Source organism: Cryptomeria japonica, chromosome 10 (assembly GCF_030272615.1).
Source record: "Cryptomeria japonica chromosome 10, Sugi_1.0, whole genome shotgun sequence".
NCBI lineage: Eukaryota > Viridiplantae > Streptophyta > Pinopsida > Cupressales > Cupressaceae > Cryptomeria > Cryptomeria japonica.
In genome coordinates this window covers 248,178,247-248,202,665 of record NC_081414.1, presented here as the reverse complement: position 1 = coordinate 248,202,665, position 24,419 = coordinate 248,178,247, and the positions used below count along the sequence as shown (strand labels likewise).

At 34.2% G+C, this 24,419-nt stretch overlaps 2 protein-coding genes across 2 annotated transcripts; one reads left to right on the top strand and one right to left on the bottom strand.

Moving 5' to 3' along the window:
* Positions 1-713: 713 nt before the first annotated feature.
* On the bottom strand, positions 714-3,443 carry LOC131052415 (xyloglucan endotransglucosylase protein 7-like). Its single transcript, XM_057987083.2, has 5 exons — positions 3,317-3,443; positions 3,035-3,148; positions 1,981-2,081; positions 1,692-1,885; positions 714-1,119 (listed from the first exon to the last, which is right to left on the bottom strand). Exons 1-5 carry the CDS (start codon positions 3,441-3,443, stop codon positions 714-716), a joined length of 942 nt encoding a protein of 313 aa, XP_057843066.2.
* A 522-nt stretch (positions 3,444-3,965) lies between these two features.
* On the top strand, positions 3,966-4,436 carry LOC131858884 (uncharacterized). The gene has a single exon (XM_059212357.1). The coding sequence runs from the start codon at positions 3,966-3,968 to the stop codon at positions 4,434-4,436; it is 471 nt and encodes a 156-aa protein (XP_059068340.1).
* Positions 4,437-24,419: the final 19,983 nt, after the last annotated feature.

The following is a 24,419-nucleotide window of genomic DNA, read 5'->3' as shown; positions in this document are numbered from 1 at the left end:
GTCATACACAATGGGCTACGGCTCCATATATTTATAAAGCTCAATACTAAGAAGTAGGAACCCATGGTTTCCCAAACCAACTTCAATGCCTAAGAGCTAAGTTGTGTCAAAAATAACAAATTCCCATTCTCATGACATTGTACATAGCAATTTCCAAAGCAACTAACACTTATCTCATCCAATATGGACATCTCCCCTAATGCAATGCATTTTCAACATAGAAACTACCATAATCAAGAATAGGAAATCTATGGGATATACAAAGAATTGTTACTCTAATATGTGATAATTATTAAACCTTCATAAGAAAATAAACAAGTCTTATTATTTTCATCATTCAAAAAATTATCATAGACCATGAGCCACAATGCTAGACATCAAGCAAATGTACAAGTGATCTAGATGTAAAATCTAATGTAGATTATAACTCCATTTAATCTTCCAAATCAAAATATTTCTACGCTGATTCTCTTCTAACACTTAGAATCTTTAGATATACCAATATCCTTGAACATACAAAAACATATTTATTTTTAAATACCAAAACATAATGAATCCACAATAGTAGTGTTTACTGAAAAGATCCAATGCATATTTCCTTTCGGAATAGACTGATATAAATAAATAACTAAAACATAATTGGAGACCTTTGAGCGGCCAAGCATAGCCATGAAATGCCTGCACTTATTTCGAACGGAATGGAGTTGAGCTATTTAGATTATTTCGAAGGCACATTCAGGAGCAGGTTGATCATTTTTTAATAGATGCTTATCTTGGCAATAATCGTATTTGAGATGGCTCTTGCGAACCAATTTCAACAATTGTCGTTGTTCGAAACTCAAGCTGTGAAAAGCTGGCTGATTCCACCAGTAATCTGGATTACTGCTTGAAGAACACTGATTAGTTTGGCTGCTGTTTTTGCAGGCTGCTGCCTTGAAATTGGATAAGAAAGCCACAAATGGTGCGTGGGACCAGTCAACCTTGATACGACCTCTTTGGGTGGCCCATGTCTCTCCGTTATATAAGCTCGAATCCACTTTCATGGCTTTCTTTACGTATGGCACCCCCTCCTCTTCATGGTTGCCATACACTCTTATTGGTATTCCATGTACCATAAACCTGAAACATGTTATTTACGTTTAGTTACTTATTATTGAATATCTGATTTGACTTAAACAACACATGTTAAATTTTGACTTATTTAGATGGTTCGACTTAAACTACAATAATTGGTAGGTTCTACTTAAACGAGTACCGACTCTAAGCTTTGATTTGTTTACTTCATTTTAACTCACACTAATAGATGGATCCTACAGAAAACAAGGAAAAGTAGATCTTACTTAAACAACACATTCTAAGGGTTGACTTGTTTAAGTGATTCATCTTAACTCATACAATTAGATGGGTTCTAACAGAAGAGAGTGCCCACACTAATAGATGGGTCTCATAGAAAAGTGGATCCTACTTAAATAACACATTCTAAGCATTAATTTGTTTAAGTGATTCATCTTAACTCATACTATTAGATGGGTCCTAAAACAATAGAGTGTGATTTCACATGAACGATCTTAAAAAATCAAAACTTAGAGTGTATTATTTGAATTATAATAGAATTCCAAGATCAAAAGAAACTAACTGATCTAAAACAAAACCAAAAATGAAAATAGATGATTAAGATTCAAGGAAAGTACAGGATCTGCCAGGGATTCCAAAGGATGGTGTAGTTGTGAAAGTCGGCTGTGGGGTCGAACCATAGTGAGAATTGCTGCTCCCGATTTCCCACTCCTTGAATGAAGATGTTGGTGTGCAACATGTAAGGTTGTCCCAAACTATTTCCGAGGAATTCCATATCAATCTCATCATGATTATTATTCAGAGAGGTAAGCTGCATCCTCACAGAAGGACATTTATGCATCCTATAATCAGATTCACTCATTAACTTATAATGAAACAAATCACCAGCTCCTTACTCTCACTTACATAGAATGAAGCTATTGTGCCCGCAGAGTCTCCTTGAACAAGCTTCATAAGCATAGTGAAGCTACCAAACAAGAACGTTTGCTTTGATCGGATTAATGATCCTAAAACAAAATCAAACATCAGACCTTAATATATGAGTATTTGCTTTGATCGGATTAATGAGCCTAAAAAAAAAACCAAACATCAGATTTTAATATATAAGAGTATTTTGTTTGCAGTATATCAAATTCCAACTTGCATCTAAGATCAGTTAGGTAGAAGGTTTCAGACCATTTCAATCTCATCTAGATTAATCATGTTCATTATTATTTCTGAATTTGATTATGTCGAAATTTTTTTATCAATGTATTGGATCATACTCTATAATCCATCTTCTCCTCTAATTCATAGTTCATATATTATCCTTCTGATGGATTATGGAGTGTAATCTGAAAAATGTTGATGAAAAACTCCAATACAATTGAATCTAGAAAGGAACAATATTGTAGGTTGTGGAAACTTGATAATTATTCTTATGATGGATCATGGAGTGTGATCTGAAATATTGATGCAAAAACTTCAACACAATCAAATAAAAAAAAAAAATGAACAGTGTTATAGATTGTCAAAACTTGATATCATTAACAAACTCATCATCTTTATAATGTGTTTAATATAGAGATTCATCAGCAGCTGATCCAAGAATATTGCAGTATACCAAATTCCAATTTGCATCTAAGATCGATCAGATAATTAGATTGAAGTTTTCTATCATTTTATTTAATTCAGATTCATCATGTTTACTATTATTTATGAATTCAATTGTATTTGAATTTCCACATCAACTTTTCAGATCATACCCTATAATCCACTATCAAGATAATAAAATGTTAGAAGAAAAGAAATTTTCTCTTATAGCTCTCCATTACCTTAATAATGGATCATGAATATGATCTAAAACGTTATACAAAAATTCTAAGAAACTTGAATCTAAAAATAATAATGAAAAAACAGAAGACTCTAGTCATGGGTAGATGCAAATAAATGCTGTTGTTAAGCATTAAATAAAACATACCACTCTCCTTAGTGAGAGAAAGCTGCATCTCCTGGCCATTGTTCAATAGCTTAACATTCTTAGCGCCCCATATAGTGACTACTTCATCATTGAAGTTCGCATAAACCCTGGATGCTGTAGATATGAGCAGGAAAAACAGAATGCAATGGAGAAGATTGCAGGAACCCATGACCCAACAGGATTAATTCCTAGATGAAATCTCCTTCCTCTTTCCCTTCTTTTTCAGATGACGGGACTAAAGGAAAGGAAAATGAGAGAGAGAATGTGGAAAGGAACGCTTACTGCAAGAGAATATAAAGACCTCTGCATCATCAACCAGCTGTCCCGTCGTTTGGTATTGGAATTCAGCCAAGAAGGGAAAGCGAATCTCTAACAATAAGTCGAGAGTAGATCGTTTCCCAGTCCCCATTTTGGGTATGAGAACGTTTTCAGTTGAACTGAAGAGGTATGGAGAAGGATACAACAAAACAACCTGGAGTCTATAAATAAAACTTGTTACATATTACAGCTGCTCTGTTATAAAACTTGTATGATCGAGGACTTTCTTTTTGGAGAGGCAATGTATTCACTTAATCTAATTAATCCCTTATACTATTTTTGTTTTCAAAATAAATTTGATTTTTATTTATTTTTATTTTTTATTGATAATCTTGTAAATGAAGTGATTTTTAATATAGATATATTAAAAATTTTAATATTTTTTAATTTTTGAAAAAAAGGTAATAGAATTGATTAATTATTTTATAAGGATTGATTCGCATTATTTAAATAAAATAAAATAAGCATTTAAATAAATAATTAAATTATTTCATTACAAGAATTAGACAACAAATATTTCTATTAAAAATACATAAACTCAAGGCCCGTTAAGGGGCTTGGCTAGGTTAATTCAGATTTAAAAGAGAAAATTGAGGTTGCCTAGAAAGAACCGATGGAGGGATGGTGGAAAATTAATTTTGATGCAGCATCTAAAGGTAATCTTGGGCTGTTTGGAACATGTTTCATTGTTCGAGATTGGAAAGGGGATGTGGTGGCATTGGGAGTGAAGAAGTTAGATGATGGAACAAACAATGTAGCTGAAGCCTTAGTAGCATTAACGACTATTAGATTTGGCAAGAGTTTGGGAGCCATGAAAATCCATTTAGAGGGTGACTCCCTAATAATCATTCACGCAATTATGAAGGGGAGAATCTATGCATGGCATCTCCAAAATCCAATTGCTAAAATAATGGAAGAATTATCATTTTTCAAAGATTTATGTATCAGCAATGTTAGATCTGGAAATATGGAAGTTGACACCTTATCAAAATGGGCTCTAACATTTGAAGCGGTTGGCGAACTAAGGACTGAACATTTTAGGCACATTTCTTTAGAAGAGTTTGATGATCGTTTAAGTGGTTAGTTCGCATTATTAAATGAGAAAACTTTAATGATATCGAATTAAATGGCTGTTTTGTCTAGAGAAGTGATGTGAAGAAGGACGATAGAGTAAAGAGGACACTCTGCATTTATGGCCGAATTTGTAGTGGTAGTTTTATTTAAAGATAGCATGTCCTCTTTTCTCAGTGCTTAGTCATAATACATCAAAAATTATTTATTGCTTATTTTTTCTTTTAGGCCTAGCTTGTTCTTGGTAGCAACAATTTGTATGATTGGTAGATCTATAAGTGACTTGAAGTTTTTTTTTAATTGGTTTTTTCTTATCTATAACTAAATAAGTAAATGGATCTAGTAAATCAAATTGCCCAAAAAGGAGCAAAACCATGTTAAATATACACATTATACCACTCATATGTGATGGAAGTTACTTAGATTGGATCTCTTGGGTTTTTTTTTGGATCAAGTTATCGATATATGCAGTGTATAAATGCTATGAAAAAAAAAAAAGATTTTTATAAGCTGGTTACATTGTTGTACTTGTGAAGCATAAAAAGAATACCATCATCAACTTAAAATGATAAGAATTGGAACAAGTTGAAAGCATTAAGTTATGAAATAATTTCTAGGATAACTTATTCATTCGGGATTTTAGTTCAACATTTAGATACGTCAATCCAATTATATTAAAATAAAGATATAAATTACCTCATTATAAGATGGACGCAAGTTTTAGTCAAACAATTGTTTTCTTCTCTTTTATTTATTTTTGTCCAAAACCAACATCCACCTTCCATATCTTTTATTCAACTTTTCATTTATGTCTATTCCAACGTAGGATAACACCAAGATGAAGGTTCTTTCTAACAAACTAAAATATATTGGTGATTTTTTTTTCATTTTAAGCTAAGACATATAGTATTATAATACATATTACTTTTGTGTAGTAGAGACAAGAAATTGGCAAGATATGGCAAGTGGACATCATGTCTCCAATATCCATTGAAAAAAAAATGTAATAGTAAAAATCTTGGACATCTTTAAGAGCTTGAATGAAATTTGAAGAGGAGTTTTTGCCACTAATTTGTCAAGATACCAATTAAGTAGAAGAAATCCAAATAATAATAGAGAAACAAAAAGGACACTATTAAAATAATTATAAATTACAAGGAATAAAAAATCATCGCACAGAAAAAATAAATGACATGTGCTGCACAAAGCAAAATACTGAAGTGAAATTGATTTCATTGAAAGGAGGATAAATTTGTTTGTGGATGTTGTCAAGAGATTGCATATGGAGAGCTTTAGATCCACTGTAACTTTGAGGGGTGGTTGTGGATTATCCACTCTCTATGATTGCAAGAAGACTGCCCATTCTCCTCACTATCTAAACACTAGATGGCTTTTAGTATTACTATTTCCTCTTCACAAAAAGTCAAGTATGCATATATGTAAGCACTTAAGGGAAAAAATCACCTAATTTATCCTCATGCCAATATTGTAAGGAAATCTACGGTGCAAAAACGATCTCCTAATGCCAATTCACAGAGGATGTAAGCAAAAATATCTTTCTAGTTCCTAAATTGTAAAATCTTAAGATGACTTAAGCAAAAGCATAGAGCACATATAAAGACCATACACGTAAACACAAAGATTTTTACCGTCGGAAACCATTTCGGGAAAAAACCCACACACCAAAAAGTCGAGCATCTCCTTTGTATTACAATAAAATGTTACATACAATTGACAGTGGACTTTTTGCACAGGCTCAGATTGTGCTACAATCAACTCGAATTTCTATCACATATTCCTAATGAATCCTACAACAATTTATACAGCCGCAATTTGTTATGGAATCTAATATTGCAACCGTCACTTCACAAATGGTCAACTAACTTTGCTTGTCACTCATCCATCTGACGGTCATCAAACTATGTACGGGCACCACCATACCATGGATGCTACACCGTGGTCATCGTACGCCATTGGAACCACCATACAGGTCAGCATTGATCACTACCATACGGGTTAACTCAATACGTACGAGGCAACAACCGTACATAGGAGGCAACAACTGTACGGTACATACGGGTCCGTACGTACTACAACAATCTCCTACTTGCCGAGGCATGTACTGATATCCGCAGAGTTACTCAACAAGACTAATTATCTATTAGGGGATTTAAGCCCCATGGAGCTTGCGCACCATTTAAACTTAACTGTTCTCACTGGCTTTGTCAATGCATCTGCAACATTCTCCTCAGTGCCAACCTTTTCTAGCTTCACCTTCCTATCTTCAACCATGTCATGTAACAAGTGAAATTGCACATCAATGTGTTTTGTTCTAGTATGGTAAGTAGGATTCTTCGCCAAACAAATTGCACTCTTGTTGTCACATAAGATAGTTATTTTCCCTACATCAAAACCAACATCAGAACACAAGCGCTTAATAAAAAAAACTTTTTGACATTCACAAGTAGATGCCATGTACTCTGCTTCAGTTGTAGATAATGTGGCTATTCTCTATCATTTTCTCATCCAACTGATGGCACCACCATTCACCTTGAATACATATCCACTGGTGGATCTTCTTCTGTCAACATCCCTTGCCCAATTAGCGTCCACATAACCTTGAATGCTAACTGATCTACTTGATCTAGCTAATTTACCTTGATAGCACAAAGCGTGTTGTGTCGTACCCTTCAAATATTTAAGCACTCTTTTCATAGCATCCCAATGTAGCTTGCCTGGATTTTCCATAAACTGACTCAACACTCCCACTTCTTGTGAAATGTCTGGTCTTGTATTGGCCATTGCATACATGAGGCCTCCAATAACACTTGCATAAGGTGCCCACTTCATGTCTTCAACCTCATCCGGAGACTTTGGATTGTCATTAACTGATAACTTTGTTCCCTATAAAATTGGAACTACTTGCTTCTTGCAATCGTTCATATTGAATTGCTCAAGAATATTGGTAATACATTTTCTCTGGCTAAGCCAAAGTTTTCTACTAGCCCTGTCTCTCCTGATTTCCATCCCCAGAATAAATTTATCTACCCCCAAATCTTTTATCTCAAACTTCAAGGACAACTAAGATTTTCAATCTGAGATCATTCTCTTATTATTGCCTATAAACAACATATCATCAACATATAGTGTAATAATCAGTATCTGATCATCTTCAATTTTATAGTACACACAATGATCTGATTTAGACCTCATAAAACCAAAAGATAAAACATATGAATCGTACTTATGATACCACATTTTGGGTCACTATTTCAAACCATAAAGAGACTTCTTAAGCTTACAAACCAAGTGTTCTTTACCTTTCTCCACAAAATACTCCAGTTGGGACATATATATTTCCTCTTCAAGATCACCATGTAGAAACCTTGTCTTCACATCCATCTGCACAATTTCAAAGTCATGTGTTGCTGCAAGTGACAACAAAAACCTAATGGATGTTAGCTTACCTACAGGAGAAAAGATTTCTCCATAGTCAATCCTTTCTTTTTGAGAATACCCCTTTGCAACCAATCTTGCCTTGTACTTGTCAATGCTTCCATCTGGATCATACTTCTTCTTAAATACCCACTTACAACCCATGGGCTTTCTACCTTTAGGAAAGGGTACCAAATCCCAAGTTCCATTTTTCTCCAATGACTTCATTTCATCTTTCATGGCTTCCAACCAGTAGTTTGAATCTGGCATATTAATTGCTTCGTTCACACTCCTAGGCTCATCAACATTAGTAAGCAAAGCATAGGCACAATTAACATTCAACATTGAGTAATTAAACCTTTCTGGTGAATAGTCGTACCTATTAGGTTGTCGTCTCTCCCATGTGGATCTCCTTTCTTTTGGTGGTAATACTTCATGAGGTTCAACATGAGGTTCATGATCATGTTCTTCTGAACTTGCAGAACTACTCGAGCTCTCTGCATCCTCAGGCATATTCAAGTCCTTAGTCTCAGACACATTTGGGGTTTGTAATATCTCCCTTTTAGAAGTGAAAGGGATTTCAACTCCTTCTTTTCCTTTTTCTTTTTTTCCTAGTTGCAGTTATGTAGACAAAAGTTTTATCTCATGGAAGATAATGTTCCTGTTGTACAACACCTTTTCAATGAGAGGGTTCAACAATTTGTATCCCTTCACACCAATGTTATAACCAATGAAGATTCATTTCACTGCTTTGTTATCCAACTTTGACCTACTCACATCAGGTACATAAGCATACGCCTCACAACCGAAGACACGTAAATGTCTCAACGAGGGCTTCTTACAAGACCATGCTTCCATAGGCATTTTGTCAACTAGTGTTGCAGTAGGAGAATGGTTCAGCAAGTAACATGTTGTAGCCACTGCTTCATCCCAGATTTTCTGCTCCAAACCAGCATTGCTCAACATGCTTCTCGCTCTCTCCATCAGAGTTCAATTAAACCTTTGAGCTACTCCATTCTGCTGTGGAGTATAAGGCGTAGTCTTATACCTCTTAATTCCATGATTTACACAAAATTTATCAAAATTTGTATTGCAAAACTCACCACCGTTATCTGTTCTTAAACATTTAATCTTTCTCCCAGACTGATTTTCAACAAGGCCTTTAAATTCCTTAAACTAACTAAACACTTTTGATTTACTCTTCAAAAAATAAATGAATGCTCTTCTTGAATAATCATCTATAAACGAGACATAATATCTTGATTTAGACAAAGAAGGAACATCCACAGGACCAAATACATCAGAGTGAACATAGTCCATTAAACCATAAGACTTTTGAGAACTAGAATAAAACTGAACATGACATTGCTTTCCATATATGCAATGTTCACAGAAATCAAACTCAAGATTAAAGTCAATCAGCCCCTCAACCGGGTTTTTATTCTTCAAGGTTTTTAAACCTTTCTCGCCAGTATGGCCAAATCTAATATGCCAGAGCATTGTTTTCTCTACTGGAAGGTTAACTTCCATTGAATTCACATCATGTGTTGTCATAGCAGCTTGATTGGACTTTATCTCGACACTATTATAGCACACGGGTTTGGCATCTAACCTATACAATGTTCTAATGCGTTCAACCTTATCTAAAACAATAGAACCCCTAGTCATCTTACAACCATCATGCACAAAAGTTACCTGAACTCCAACATCATTCAGTTTGCTGACCAAGAGTAAGTTCCAAGCCAGACCAGGTATATGAAGTATGCCATCAATTCTCTTTACTTTACCATTGGGGAATTGAATTCTAACTCTTCCCCTTCCAACGATCTCGAGTGTGGAATAACTTTCCAAAAACACCTCTCCTCCATTATACATCTCATACTTTGAGAGCCACTCTTTATGAGATGTCATGTGGAATAATGCTCCCGAATCGACTAGCCATACATCATCGGATGCACGCACTGTCAAGGCTTCTACAAGGTATCAACGTCACTCTGAGAAGATTCGGTGTCAGAAGTACACTTCTTCTTCTTCTTCTTCTCCTCTTTGCAATCCTTCTGGATATGACCTTTCTTCCTGCAATTCCATCACTTTGCCTTGGACTTCTTTCTAGGAGTAGCGGATCTCTCTTGTGACTTTGACTTTGTGTCCTTCTTCTTGCTTTTATCCTTGGATCTTCCTCGGACAATGTGAGCCTCTTTAGCCACCTTAGAGGATTTCCTTCGCATCTCCTCTGATAGAAGTGCTGCAACTACTTCATACATTTTAAATTTGGTAGTAGTACTTCCAATGGCCATCACAAGGTTATCCCACGAATCAGGAAAAGAACTCAACAATAACATACAACTCTCCTCTTCACTAATGGACACACCAATAGAAGTTAATTGTGCAATTACCATATTGAATGTGTTTAGATGATCTACCACAGACATTCCTCCGTCCATCTTCAGGGAGTACAACTTCTTTCTTAGGAAGAGCTTGTTTGCCAAGGATTTACCCTGATAAATATCTCCCAACTTCTTCCATAAAGAATGTGTGGTTTTCTCTTCATGGCCATTCAACAAAATAGAATCTGCAAGGCTCAATCTTATCAGTCCTCTGGCCTTTCGATCCACTAGATCCCAATCTTCCTGCTTCATGGCTGGAGCCTTGTTGCCAGACACAGTGATCCACAGATCTCGGTCAACCAACATGTCTTCAACTTTAAGTTTCAACAACTCAAAGTTTGTGCCATTAAACTTTTCAATGTCTATTCTCCCTGACGTGCCAACCATCTCAATTTCTAGACACAATCGATGACCACTTCACAAACTCCCACTGAAAACAAATTGACACAAAAAACCAACCCTACCCAACAAGGATAACAACAACTGTCTAGGCTCTGATACCACTTGTAAGGAAAGCTACGGTGCGGAAATGCTCTCCTAATGCCAATTCGTAGAGGATGTAAGCAACAATATCTTTCTACTTCCTAAATTGCAGAATCTTAAGATGAATTAAGAAGAAGAACAGAGCACATATAAAGACCATACACATAAACACGAAAATTTTTACCATGGGAAACCCTTTCGGGAAAAAACCCACACACCAAAAAGCCAAGCGTCTCCTTTGTATTACAATAAACTATTACATACAATTGACAACAAAATTTTTGCACATGCTCAGATTGTGCTACAATCAACCCGAATTTCTATCACACATTCTTGATGAATCCTGCAGCAATTTATACACCCACAATTCATTATGGAATCTGATACTACAAACCTCACTTCACAAATGGTCAACTAACTCAGCCTTGTCACTCGTCCATCCGATGGTCATCAAACTATGTACGGACACCACCATACGATGAATGCTACACTGCGGTCATCGTACGCCATTCACACTATATGCCATTGAAACCACCATACGGGTCAGCATTGGCAACTATCGTATGGGTTAACTCAGTATGTACAAGGAAACATCTGTACATAGGAGGCAACAACCGTACGATACGTACGGGTCCGTACATACTGCAATAAATATATCTTACAGTATCTTTTAATTGATGTAATGGTGTCAATTAAATATGAAATTCCCATTTGTTTGTTGTCTAATGTTAGACATAGAGAAAATCTCTCTTATACAATGGGTATAATGAATGAAGTGATTTTCATTTCATTCCAATGCCTTGTCATTCAAGTTGAGAAAAAATGCACTACATTATAGTATATTACAAAGGATGATAAATTTCAAACAACGAAAACCAATAAAGTTAAGGATAAAAGATTGCACATCAAAACTAGAATTTGAAGTGTGAATCTATACCCTTTCATCCATACCAATGCTGCATTATTGTGTGTCATTTACCTGTGACTGTTCAAAATTAGTTTATTCTACTTACTTATTCATGGCAAATATAGGTACTGTGAAAAGAACATTTGCAATTCCCCCCTTTATTTTCTGCAAGGTTATTGTAGTCTCTCAAGCATTGAAAAATAACCAGGAATGACAGTGTCAAAGCGAGCAAGGGAAAATGTAGTAGGCTCCATCGTTATCCATCTCCATTCATTCCCCATACAAACCGTCAAAGGAATGATGCAAATTTACTAAACCGCAATGATTGTATGATATCTACAAAATAGATTTGTTGAAAAGGCTAAATAGAAAATTTCAAGCAAATGTAGTTGCTAGGTGCAATGCTATATTATAGGTGGCTCTCAATTTGGATTTTCAATGGATGCTTCAACAAGCGATTCATAAGCAAATAATGCAAGGTCATTGGCTCGGTCAACTGAGTTGATGGGAACCCTAACTATAATTAAATCTAACTATAATTATAATTGAATTATAATTATAATAAATGTATTTGGTAATCTTTGTATTTTTTGAATTAGTCATTTAATCTTAAATATATTATAAATAAATATGTATAGTCTTAGATGAATATTATTTAATAATGGAATATCAACAATGGTACAAAAATATATTTTTTATTATTCAACTTATATTAGTCCTTCATTCACTTGTCATGGCAGTTACCTATGGTAAGTATCAAGATTTTCGCAATTAATTAATAATCAATTAATTAGTTACCTTGTAACATATATCAAATAAAAAAAGTTTAGATTTATTATCAAATTGCATGAGGATAACAAAAAATTAAACTTTAAAAGATTTAAAGATTTAGATATAAATTCTAAATAATTTGAAAATAAAATTAAAACATGCTAAATATTATTTTAATGTACCTAAAAATATGCCTAAAAAAATTCATGTAGAAAGTAATCCACGAAAAATTATTTGATCCAATTCGATTGAAGAAAAACAATTTCAGTAATTTGAAAACTTAAAAATCATGCATCTTAACGATATAATTGGTGGAAAATAAATTGAATAATAACAAGTTAAGAGTTACTTAAAGTTGGGTGCAACCGATTGCAATAGTACTAGCCTAACGACCAGTACTAATAAAGTTTTCTCTTATAAAATATAGTGAAAAGAAACATAATAACATTGGTGTTTTGGATTTATTTTTATATTAAAAATAAGGGGATCACCAGCTACATCGAGATGTACAAATAACCAAGACCCAGCCTCACAACAAGAGAATCACGAAATTCACATATCAGAGAAACGTGAGCAAAGAAACAAAAAGAACACTAAAAGACTAATGTAAGATATCATCATGGGTGTCCACCCAAGCAGTCCACCCCATAGCTCCCTCCATCCACACAATTTTTTTCTTCTCCTGTATCTGAGCAAGCACGAGGATTTGGTCCTTTTTAGAGTTTCTGTTTTTCTTAGCCTCTTGGCTAATCATCTTGAGAGTCTTCTCGAACATCTGTAGGTTATCCATGTTCTTCCTCCATTCATAGCCATCCATCATCTCAAAAATAGCATTGTCCTCCTTCAGGAACCTTATGAGCTTTTCCTTATAAATCAGCATTGAGGTATGAACCTGCAAGAAGATTTTAAAATATGTGAGTTTTCGAAAAAACTTAGTAAGAACTCTGGGGTTGTTCTGATACCTTTCCTCATTTCTACATTTCTAGATCTACAATAAGATGTTAGAAGAGAGAATGTTCCAAAACAGATTAGTATCTTTTTTTAGCCCCTCAATATCCCCAGTAATAATTTCAAGAATATTAATATTCAAAGGATAAGAGATACCAAACATATTCCAAATTTCCTTAGCAAAAATACAGTCAAAGAGAATGTGTCTTCCAATTTCAGGAAGCCTGCATAAATTACAGTAATCGACTACAGAGGTGTCTTTCCTAATTGGGAGTTTGTCAAGAAGCAGAAGCCATTTAAAGCATTTTATTTTAGGTTCAATGGAGCCTTTCTATTATATACTAAAATATTTCTTCCAAGAGCAAATGCCAAGAGAGGAGTACCAAACAGAATTGACATGGTCAATGATGGCATCATTATATCCAATCACTTTGTAAATGTTCTTAGCTTTGATTTTGGATAAAATGTTCCCATCCGGCCATTTACAGTTTAAGTATCTATGTGAGTCCACATGATAGGTAGTAGGCAAGTCCTTGATAGCTTTAAGAATCATATTATAAGTTTTCTTCTGGGAGGCCGGGATATCAAAATTGCTTCTAAGATCATTCCAGTTGATTAACTTGTCATGCTCAAAGAGGTCAATCAGCTGATAAATGCCCATACTGGACTAGTATCTAGCAGAGCAGCCTTGGGAGAGGGCGAGGGGTTTGCCAGATAAGTGCAACTTCCACCAAATGGACCTTTCACCATATAGTTGATTATCATCATGAAAATCCTTGATAGTAATATATTTCCTAACATAACTCCAGGCTTTCCATATGGATCTAAAGACAACAGATCCTTGAACAACAATAAGAAAGTTGTCAATAATCAAATCATTAAAAGGCAGATTCTTCCAAGATTTTGCATTTTTGGGGAATCCCCTTTCTATATTGTTCCTAAAAAGGATCTTCCATGGATCATTACCATCCATAGAGTGCAAAATCTATTTGGCGGCAAGGGCAATCCCTTGAAGTTTAAGATCCTTCAATCCCAAGCCCCCAAGGAGCTTATCAGAGTGGCACCAATCCCACTTAACAGTGTGCATATTTCTATTTCCTTTACCATCAGACCATAGGAAGTTTCTGACAGCCTTTTGTATTTTCAAGATTTGGTAATTATTGAACATTTACGCTGAAGAATAGTAGATATTGTAGGAAGAGAGAATTTTTTGGCGGACTTGAACTCTGCCTGCCAAGGATATAGATCTATTATGGCAATTATCCAGCTTCTTAGTGATTTTATCTTTAACCCAGGACCACATATCCTTTAAGGAGGGTTCAATAGAAAAGGGGATGCCCAGATATCTCACAATTTTATGATGACCTCCCCATTGAAGATCATAATTTTTAAACCAGTCAAGGGGCTGAACATCCCATCCAATACATATAAATTTGGAGTGGGATAAACGAGCACTAGAGATAGTGCAAAAGAAACTGATTTTGTTTTGCAGAGCTTCAAAATTGTTAGCATCGGCTTCAAAGAAGATAGCAGTATCATTGTCAAAATGGCAGTTTATAAGCTCATCATCATTAGGGAGAGAGATGCCCTTAACCACAGGGGAGATAAAGTTACCCCTAAGAATGTAGTACAGGGCATCAAAGGTGGTAACAAAGAGGGCAGGGGCCAAGGGGCAACCTCGCCCGATGGATCTACCAAGGGGGAAGGAGTCAGAGAGAAAGCCATTAACATCAATCTGGACAAAGGCATCATTGAGCAACATATTAGCAAACTTGCAGAAAACTCTCGGAAATCCAAAATCCTCGAGCATCATGGAGATAAAGCTCCATTCCATTCTGTCATAGGCCTTCTCGAAGTCCAGAAGAAACATGGTAGAATTTTGGTGTGAGTAACTGGCCCAATTCATGGCTTCCTAGCTACGAATAAGATTCTCAAGAATATATCTTCCTTTAATGAATCTAGTTTGAGTAGAACAAACAAATTTGAGCAGGATATTCTCAAGTCTTAGAGCCAGAATTTTGGCAAAAATTTAATAGGAGACATTAAGAAGAGTGATAGGTCTCCAATTTTTTGTGAGAGCCTTGTCCACATCATTAGGAATCAATTTGATAATACCCCTATTGATAGAGCTACCCAAGGAACCTCTAGATAAGGCTTCTGAGTAAATATCTTGAAGATCTTTACATATCCAGCTAATGTTAGCTTTGTAAAACTCCACAGGTAGGCCATCAGGCCCAGGGGCTTTGTCATTATTAAGGGAGTTCATGGCTTTTCCAATCTGTTTCAAGGAGATATCTTTGGACACCAGGTCATCATTAATATTGGATATCCTATTCGAGATAAGAGATCTGCACTGATTTCTAAGGGAAGTAGCCTCCTTTGAATCCTCAGAAGTGAAAAGTTTTTGGTAAAATTCAGTAAAGGCCTCTTTGATGTTGTCAAGGTCAGTAATTTCTTGATTATCAATAATAATTCTCTCTATCTTTTCATTGGACTATTTATGCTTTATGAGGTTAAAGAAAAACTTAGAACCACGATCACCAAACTGAAGCCAGTGAGCACGAGATCTAATTTTGGCACCTCTAGTTGTAACCTATTAGTGTTGTCTAAGGGCTTCCTTAGAATTAAGCACTTGAGAGATGAGATTATAGTCCGAGGGGTTGGCTTGAATGTCATTTTCACCTCTCTGAAGGTCAGGGGAGAGATTTTTTTCAGTTAATCTATAGTCTTTGGCTCTTTTTTGGCCAATGGTTTTTAACAGATTCTGCCAGGTGAGAATCTTCATGTTCCATCTATCAGTATGGGAGATTGAGGGAAAGTTATACCTATTAACGAGTCTAATGATATGAATGGCAACAAGAATGTCTTCATCTTTAAGAAGGCTAGTATTCAGGATAAACTTAGGATTGGAGCCTTTTTTGAGCACAGGGGAATTATAATTTATCTAATACAAGCAGAGATAGGATGGTGATTAGAGAGGGAAGTGGAGGTGATGAGGACAGAGTTGCCCAGGTTATCAAGCAAGACAGAGAAGAAGTGTTTTGGATTTTTAGATTTTATAGTTATAAAATATGTTTGTATGTTAAAAAAAATGATTTACTTATTTATTTATTTATTTATTTATTTATTTATCTTTGATTAACAGACATTCCATTTAAAAAGTATAAAGTATACACTATTCACAAAAAAAAAGTGTGAAGAAGAGATTACTTCAAGAGTCACACTGGCCCAACTCGGAAACAACAAGTCAACTAAAATGCCATAAACATAAAAAAAAAATCCTAAGCCGCTAAAGTAGTAGAAGAGGAAGGAGGCGAAGGATCTAAATCATCTTTTTAATCCCATACATCAGCAGAGTCGGGAGGAAGATCAGGGAGGTCCCACCCCTCGTCATCAGCCTCTACAGTATCGGCATTATCCTTCCGATAAGGAGAGACTATCACTGATCAAAGAGCTCATGTTCTCTCATTATCTCTCACCACACCACATTGCAATTGTCTATTATTTATCTAATAACTCTCTATGCAGCTTTCATAAATCATAAAGAAGGGCTTGATAGAGAAAGTCTGATAAATTCAAACATGAATTTCAAAAAATGGTATTCTCACTAATCACATCTAGATTTCATAACAATACAGTTTCCATACCCTCATTCTTATGCAAAACTCATTTAGGAAGTAAACTACTCATTCTACCCTGGATTCACTAGCAATTTTAAACACAATGAAGACACGCAGCAATAAGATTTGATAAACGTACAAAAAGAGGAAAAAACAAGAGGCCAACCTCTTTCCTGTGTTATGGAAGAGAGCGTCTGGTGAAGAATCTTACCCACTCCTTCCAGCTATAGCACAAAACCCTTCCTGCACAAAAACTTCAATCCACAAATTCCCCAAATTCTCCAAAAATGCTCATAGAAAAATTAAATGAAATTCACGACAACATATAAAAACCAAAAAGAGAAATTGGAAAACCCTAGCCGTATAATTAGCCAATAGAAATATTTCATCTCTACAACTATATAATATAATAACTTATTCTTCCCATTTCTTTTATGGGATTTCAAAAATCCAATTAAAATTAAAAATCAAAATAGAAATATATTGCTCTCATCCTCATAAAAATCAAAATATTATATAAACATTAAAATAATCAACCCATAATAGATAAATGAAAATTAAAATCAACATTAAATAAATAAAGTAATTAAAGTGAAATAATTAAATAAATACAATAATTTAAATCAACTAAAAACATTAAATATTAAATAAAATCTCAATTAAACATTAGTTTAAATTCAATAGTGAAATAATTAAATAAACAAAGTTCGCTAAATCGTAATAAATTAAAATAACACCACCACTAGTAGAAGTCATAATTTATTATTAAATAATCACTACATTACAATAAATCATTTATCACCAATATTTAAATAAATTAAATAATCAATCCATAACTAAATAAAAATTGTGATTAAATGGATTAAATAATTAATCTATTACTATTGCCAATAAATCACAATTTAAATAAATTAAATAAACTAAACAATCAAACTCACCATGCCACATACTCACAACTCATGAGAACCAACTCAACATGGCGAAATTCGCCAAAACTGACGACAAGGTCTCATGACAAGCTGGACCTAGAGTGTGAGTAGGGAACCAAGGACATCTCCAAACCACATATTTGCCATTGGGAAAAGACACTCTCACACCTGTAAAGCCAGGGGAGCTCGAACTCGGTTGCCCAGGAAGAATGAATGTCTAGGGACCTGCATCCACAATAAAGATGCATGTGCATATAATTTACATGCGCACACACACACAGACACACACAGACACACACACACACACACACACACACACATGTATATAAATACATACAAGACAGGCAAGTGGAGAGATATCGCAATGACACATCTTACTCACAATGAGTGATGTGGCATTGATCCCCCACGAAGATAGTCAAACAATATCCATAAAGTGAGCATACAAATCATGAAATATCACATCATAAGTAAATCAAACTAGGGTTAGTATATCCATTCCAAAATGAGGCATGATCCATGAAATCTACCAAAGCACATGATAACCAAAATACCATTAATAACCATCTAGAAATCATAACTAGTCATGAGCACAGTTAGTAACATCAATAGTATAAGGTCGTGCAATGTTTATCATTAAAATTATCAACTGAAAACATAAGTAGTCATAATCAATGACCATGCATCATATAAGTCAAATCATATCCATCGCACAAAATAAAGGTTTGATAAGGTCAATCCAAAATGAAACAAGAGTCTGCTCAAGAGTGGGCATTACACAAAGCTTGTACCCTTTCTTACCGACACCATAGCCAATGATATACATTTAATCTCCTTATTTTCCAACTTATACATCTTCTCACTTGGCACATGTGCATATGCCTTGTAACCAAATACTTTGAGATGCCTCAGTGAAGGTTTTTCACCAAACCATGAGCCTCCATGGGTGTCTGATTAATACAAGTTAATGTTAAAGATCTATTAATCAGATAATATGTAGTAGTTACAACTTCAGCCTAAAAATTCTATTCAAGTCCAACACGACTCACCATACTCCTGGCCCTCTCCAACAACATCTTATTCATTCTCTTTACAAATCCATTATGTCGACGGGTGTATGGATTTGTCTTATGTGTTTCAATCTTGTGCTATTTATACTCTATAGAATAAAATGCATTATCATTGTTAGTCCTAAAACATTTAATATTTCTAGATCAATCTAATTTTCAACCAAGGACATGAACTCCTCAAACTGACTAAAGACTTCAGCCTTACTCCTAAGGAAATAAACAAATGTCCTTCTACTACAATCATGTAGGAAAGAAACAAAGTATACATATTTTAATAATGAAGGAACATTTACAGGACAAAACACATTTGCATGGATGTAGTCCAAAACTATAGAAGACTTATGAGAAATTTAATAAAATTGTTCATAGTTTAGTTTACCAAAGATACAATATTCATGGAATTCGAATATCAAGATTGCAATATTGAAAGCCTTCTAAAAGGCTCTTAGATTTGACTAATTTGAGATCCTTCTCGCCAATATGATCGAGTCTTTGGTGTCATAAGATCAACTTCTTTCCGAGAATATTCATCTCTAAATAATGAGCACCCTTAGGTACCTAGAAAGCATAAGTAGATGCAACAAATTTATTCATTTCTTTATCTGACGGTGAAAATGAAGAATCTAAACTTTTTTCTTCAACTTGTTAGAAGAAGAGAAAACCTACACACTTGTATGATTCAATTTACTTACTATAAGGAATTTTTGTGCCAAATTCAAGATATGCAACACACCATCAATACCCTTATTTCTACCATTAGGGATTTAATTTAGACTCTTTCACAACTAATTATTTCTAGATGAGAATCATCACCAAGATACACCTTTCCACCATCAAATTCCTCATATTTTGAAAAACATTTGTTATGTGAGGTCATGTGAAAAGATGCCTCGGAGTCTATTAACCACACATATTAAAATGCACGCATTGCCAAAGATACAACTAATGCTTCACTTAAAGTTGTCATTCTCCATCTAAATCCTAATAGATTTGCTTGCCATATTTTTCTGCAATAGGACATCAATAAAATAAATTTTGCAAAACTCCCACTAAACATAGACCAATACAAAAAACCGAACAAACCTCACAATTGAGACCAAAATTGATTAGGCTTTGATATTAAGTAAAAGGAAACTAGGTGAAAAAGTATACCTTCCTACAGTGATCTATACAAGAGAGTGAATACAAAAAATCATTTTAACCCTTTAACAATTATAGATTTAGTTGCACATTCAAATAAACATAAATAAGTATTAAACACAAAGTAAACTCATAGCACAACATATATGTGGGAAAACCCTTTCAAGAAAAAACCCACACTCCAAACACTCAGTTCAATTGTATTAATCAACAAAAATAACAGTTACAATACAATCTCATTTAGCTATACTTTAGGAGTCTTCACACTAGTAGAAGATTCTTTGAAAATCTTCAACTTGTCATACACAATGGGCTAGGACTCCATATATTTATAAAGCTCAATACTAAGAAGTAGGAACCCATGGTTTCCCAAACCAACTTCAATGCCTAAGAGCTAAGTTGTGTCAAAAATAACAAATTCCCATTCTCATGACATTGTACATAGCAATTTCCAAAGCAACTAACACTTATCTCATCCAATATGGACATCTCCCCTAATGCAATGCATTTTCAACATAGAAACTACCATAGTCAAGAATAGGAAATCTATGGGATATACAAAGAATTGTTACTCTAATATGTGATAATTATTAAACCTTCATAAGAAAATAAACAAGTCTTATTATTTTCATCATTCAAAAAATTATCATAGACCATGAGCCACAATGCTAGACATCAAGCAAATGTACAAGTGATCTAGATGTAAAATCTAATGTAGATTATAACTCCATTTAATCTTCCAAATCAAAATATTTCTACGCTGAATCTCTTCTAACACTTAGAATCTTTAGATATACCAATATGCTTGAACATACAAAAACATATTTATTTTTAAATACCAAAACATAATGAATCCACAATAGTAGTGTTTACTGAAAAGATCCAATGCATATTTCCTTTCGGAATAGACTGATATAAATAAATAACTAAAACATAATTGGAGACCTTTGAGCGGCCAAGCATGGCCATGAAATGCCTCCACTTATTTCGAATGGAGTGGAGTTGATATTTAGATTATTTCGAAGGCACATTCAGGAGCAGGTCGATCATTTTTGAATAGATGCTTATCTTGGCAATAATCGTATTTGAGATGGCTCTTGCGAACCGATTTCAACAATTGTCGTTGTTCGAAACTCAAGCTGTGAAAAGCTGGCTGATTCCACCAGTAATTTGGATTACTACTTGAAGAACACTGATTAGTTTGGCTGCTGTTTTTGCAGGCTGCTGCCTTGAAATTGGATAAGAAAGCCACAAATGGTGCGTGGGACCAGTCAACCTTGATACGACCTCTTTGTGTGGCCCATGTCTCTCCGTTATACAAGCTCGAATCCACTTTCATGGCTTTCTTTACGTATGGCACCCCCTCCTCTTCATGGTTGCCATACACTCTAATTGGTATTCCATCTACCATAAACCTGAAACATGTTATTTACGTTACTTATTATTAAATATCAAATATCTGATTTGACGTAAACAACATATTCTAAACTTTGACTTATTTAGATAGTTAGACTTAAATCACAATAATTTGTAAGTTCTACTTAAACAAGTACAGACTTTAAGCTTTGATTTGCTTACATTACTTCATTTTAACTCACACTAATAGATGGATCCTACAGAAAACAAAGAAAAATAGGTCTTACTTAAACAACACGTTCTAAGCGTTGACTTGTTTGAGTGATTCATCTTAACTCATACAATTAGATGGGTTCTAATAGAAGAGAGTGCCCACACTACTAAATAGGTCTTATAGAAAAGTGGATCCTACTTAAATAACATATTCTAAGCATTAATTTGTTTAAGTGATTCATCTTAACTCATACTATTAGATGGGTCCTAAAAGAATACAGTGCCACTTCACATGAACCATCTTAAGAAATCAAAACTTCAAGTGTATTGGTTGAGTTATAATAGAATTTCTAAGATCAAAAGAAACTAATCTTTCAAAACAACTGATCTAAACAAAACCAAAAATGAAAATAGATGATTAAGATTCAAAGAAAGTACAGGATCTGCCAGGGATTCCAAAAGATGGTGTAATTGTGAAAGTCGGCTGTGGGATCGAACCATAGTGAGAATTGCTGCTCCCGATTTCCCACTCCTTGAATGAAGATGTTGGTGTGCAACATGTAAGGTTGTCCCAAACTATTTCCGAGGAATTCCATATCAATCTCATCATGATTATTATTCAGAGAGGTAAGCTGCATCCTCACAGAAGGACATTTATGCATCCTATAATCAGATTCACTCATTAACTTATAATGAAACAAATCACCAGCTCCTTACTCTCACTTACATAGAATGAAGCTATTGTGCCCGCAGAGTCTCCTTGAACAAGCTTCATAAGCATAGTAAAGCTACCAAACAAGAACGTTTGCTTTGATCGGATTAATGATCCTAAAACAAAATCAAACATCAGACCTTAATATATGGGTATTTGCTTTGATCGGATTAATGAGCCTAAAACAAAACCAAACATCAGATTTTAATATATAAGAGTATTTTGTTTGCAGTATATCAAATTCCATCTTGCATCTAAGATCAGTTAGGTAGAAGGTTTCAGACCATTTCAATCTCATCTAGATTAATCATGTTCATTATTATTTCTGAATTTGATTATGTTGAAATTTTTATATCAATGTATTGGATCATACTCTATAATCCATCTTCTCCTCTAATTCATAGTTCATATTTTATCCTTATGATGGATTATGGAGTGTAATCTGAAAAATGTTGATGCAAAAACTCCAATACAATTGGATCTAGAAAGGAACAATATTGTAGGTTGTGAAAACTTGATAATTATTCTTATGATGGATCATGGAGTGTGATCTGAAATATTGATGCAAAAACTTCAACACAATCAAATAAAAAATAAAAATGAACAGTGTTATAGATTGTGAAAACTTGATATCATTAACAAACTCATCATCTTTATAATGTGTTTAGTATAGAGATTCATCAGCAGCCGATCCAAGAATATTGCAGTATACCAAATTCCAATTTGCATCTAAGATCGATCAGATAATTAGATTGAAGGTTTCTATCATTTTATTTAATTCAGATTCATCATGTTTACTATTATTTATGGATTCAATTGTATTTGAATTTCCACATCAACTTTTCAGATCACACCCTATAATCCACTATCAAGATAATAAAATGTTAGAAGAGAAGAAATTTTCTCTTATAGCTCTCCATTACCTTAATAATGGATCATGAATATGATCTAAAACGTTATACAAAAATTCTAAGAAACTTGAATCTAAAAATAATAATGAAAAAACAGAAGACTCTAGTCATGGGTAGATGCAAATAAATGCTGTTGTTAAGCATTAAATAAAACATACCACTCTCCTTAGTGAGAGAAAGCTGCATCTCCTGGCCATTGTTCAATAGCTTAACATTCTTAGCGCCCCATATAGTGACTACTTCATCATTGAAGTTCGCATAAACCCTGGATGCTGTAGATATGAGCAGGAAAAACAGAATGCAATGGAGAAGATTGCAGGAACCCATGACCCAACAGGATTAATTCCTAGATGAAATCTCCTTCCTCTTTCCCTTCTTTTTCAGATGACGCGACTAAAGGAAAGGAAAATGTGAGAGAGAATGTGGAAAGGAACGCTTACTGCAAGAGAATATAAAGACCTCTGCATCATCAACCAGCTGTCCCGCCGTTTGGCATTGGAATTCAGCCAAGAAGGGAAAGCGAATCTCTAACAATAAGTCGAGAGTAGATCGTTTCCCAGTCCCCATTTTGGGTATGAGAACGTTTTCAGTTGAACTGAAGAGGTATGGAGAAGGATACAACAAAACACCCTGGAGTCTATAAATAAAACTTGTTACATATTACAGCTGCTCTGTTATAATACTTGTATGATCGAGGACTTACTTTTTGGAGAGGCAATGCATTCACTTATCTAATTAATCCCTGTTTTTTTCAGCAACAAAAAAATATTATTTTTGTTTTCAAAATAAATTTGATTTTTATAAAATGTGATTAATGTTTTTAAACTAAAAGTATTTATTGATTGGATCAAAATTATAGGAATGATAGATTTTATAGCCTTTTTTATAAATTTCTTTATATTTAAAAATTAAATTTTTATTATAAATAATTTTTTTCATTTTTTATTGATAATCTTGTAAATGAAGTGATTTTTAATATAGATATAATTAAATTTTAATATTTTTTAATTTTTGTAAAAAGGTAATAGAATTGATTATCTATTTTATAAGGATGTGATTTGCACTATTTAAATAAAATAAAATAAACATTTAAATAAATAATTAAATTATTTCA

Excerpts from the sequence above, each read along its gene's own strand:
- LOC131052415 (XM_057987083.2), bottom strand. The coding sequence starts at position 3,443 with ATGGGGACTGGGAAACGATCTACTCTCGACTTATTGTTAGAGATTCGC. Across the intron at positions 3,149-3,316 it reads GGTCTTTATATTCTCTTGCA|CATCCAGGGTTTATGCGAAC; the intron begins GTAAGCGTTCCT and ends TCATATCTACAG. Across the intron at positions 1,120-1,691 it reads TGGAATCCCTGGCAGATCCT|GTTTATGGTACATGGAATAC; the intron begins GTACTTTCCTTG and ends AACATGTTTCAG.
- LOC131858884 (XM_059212357.1), top strand. The coding sequence starts at position 3,966 with ATGGAGGGATGGTGGAAAATTAATTTTGATGCAGCATCTAAAGGTAAT.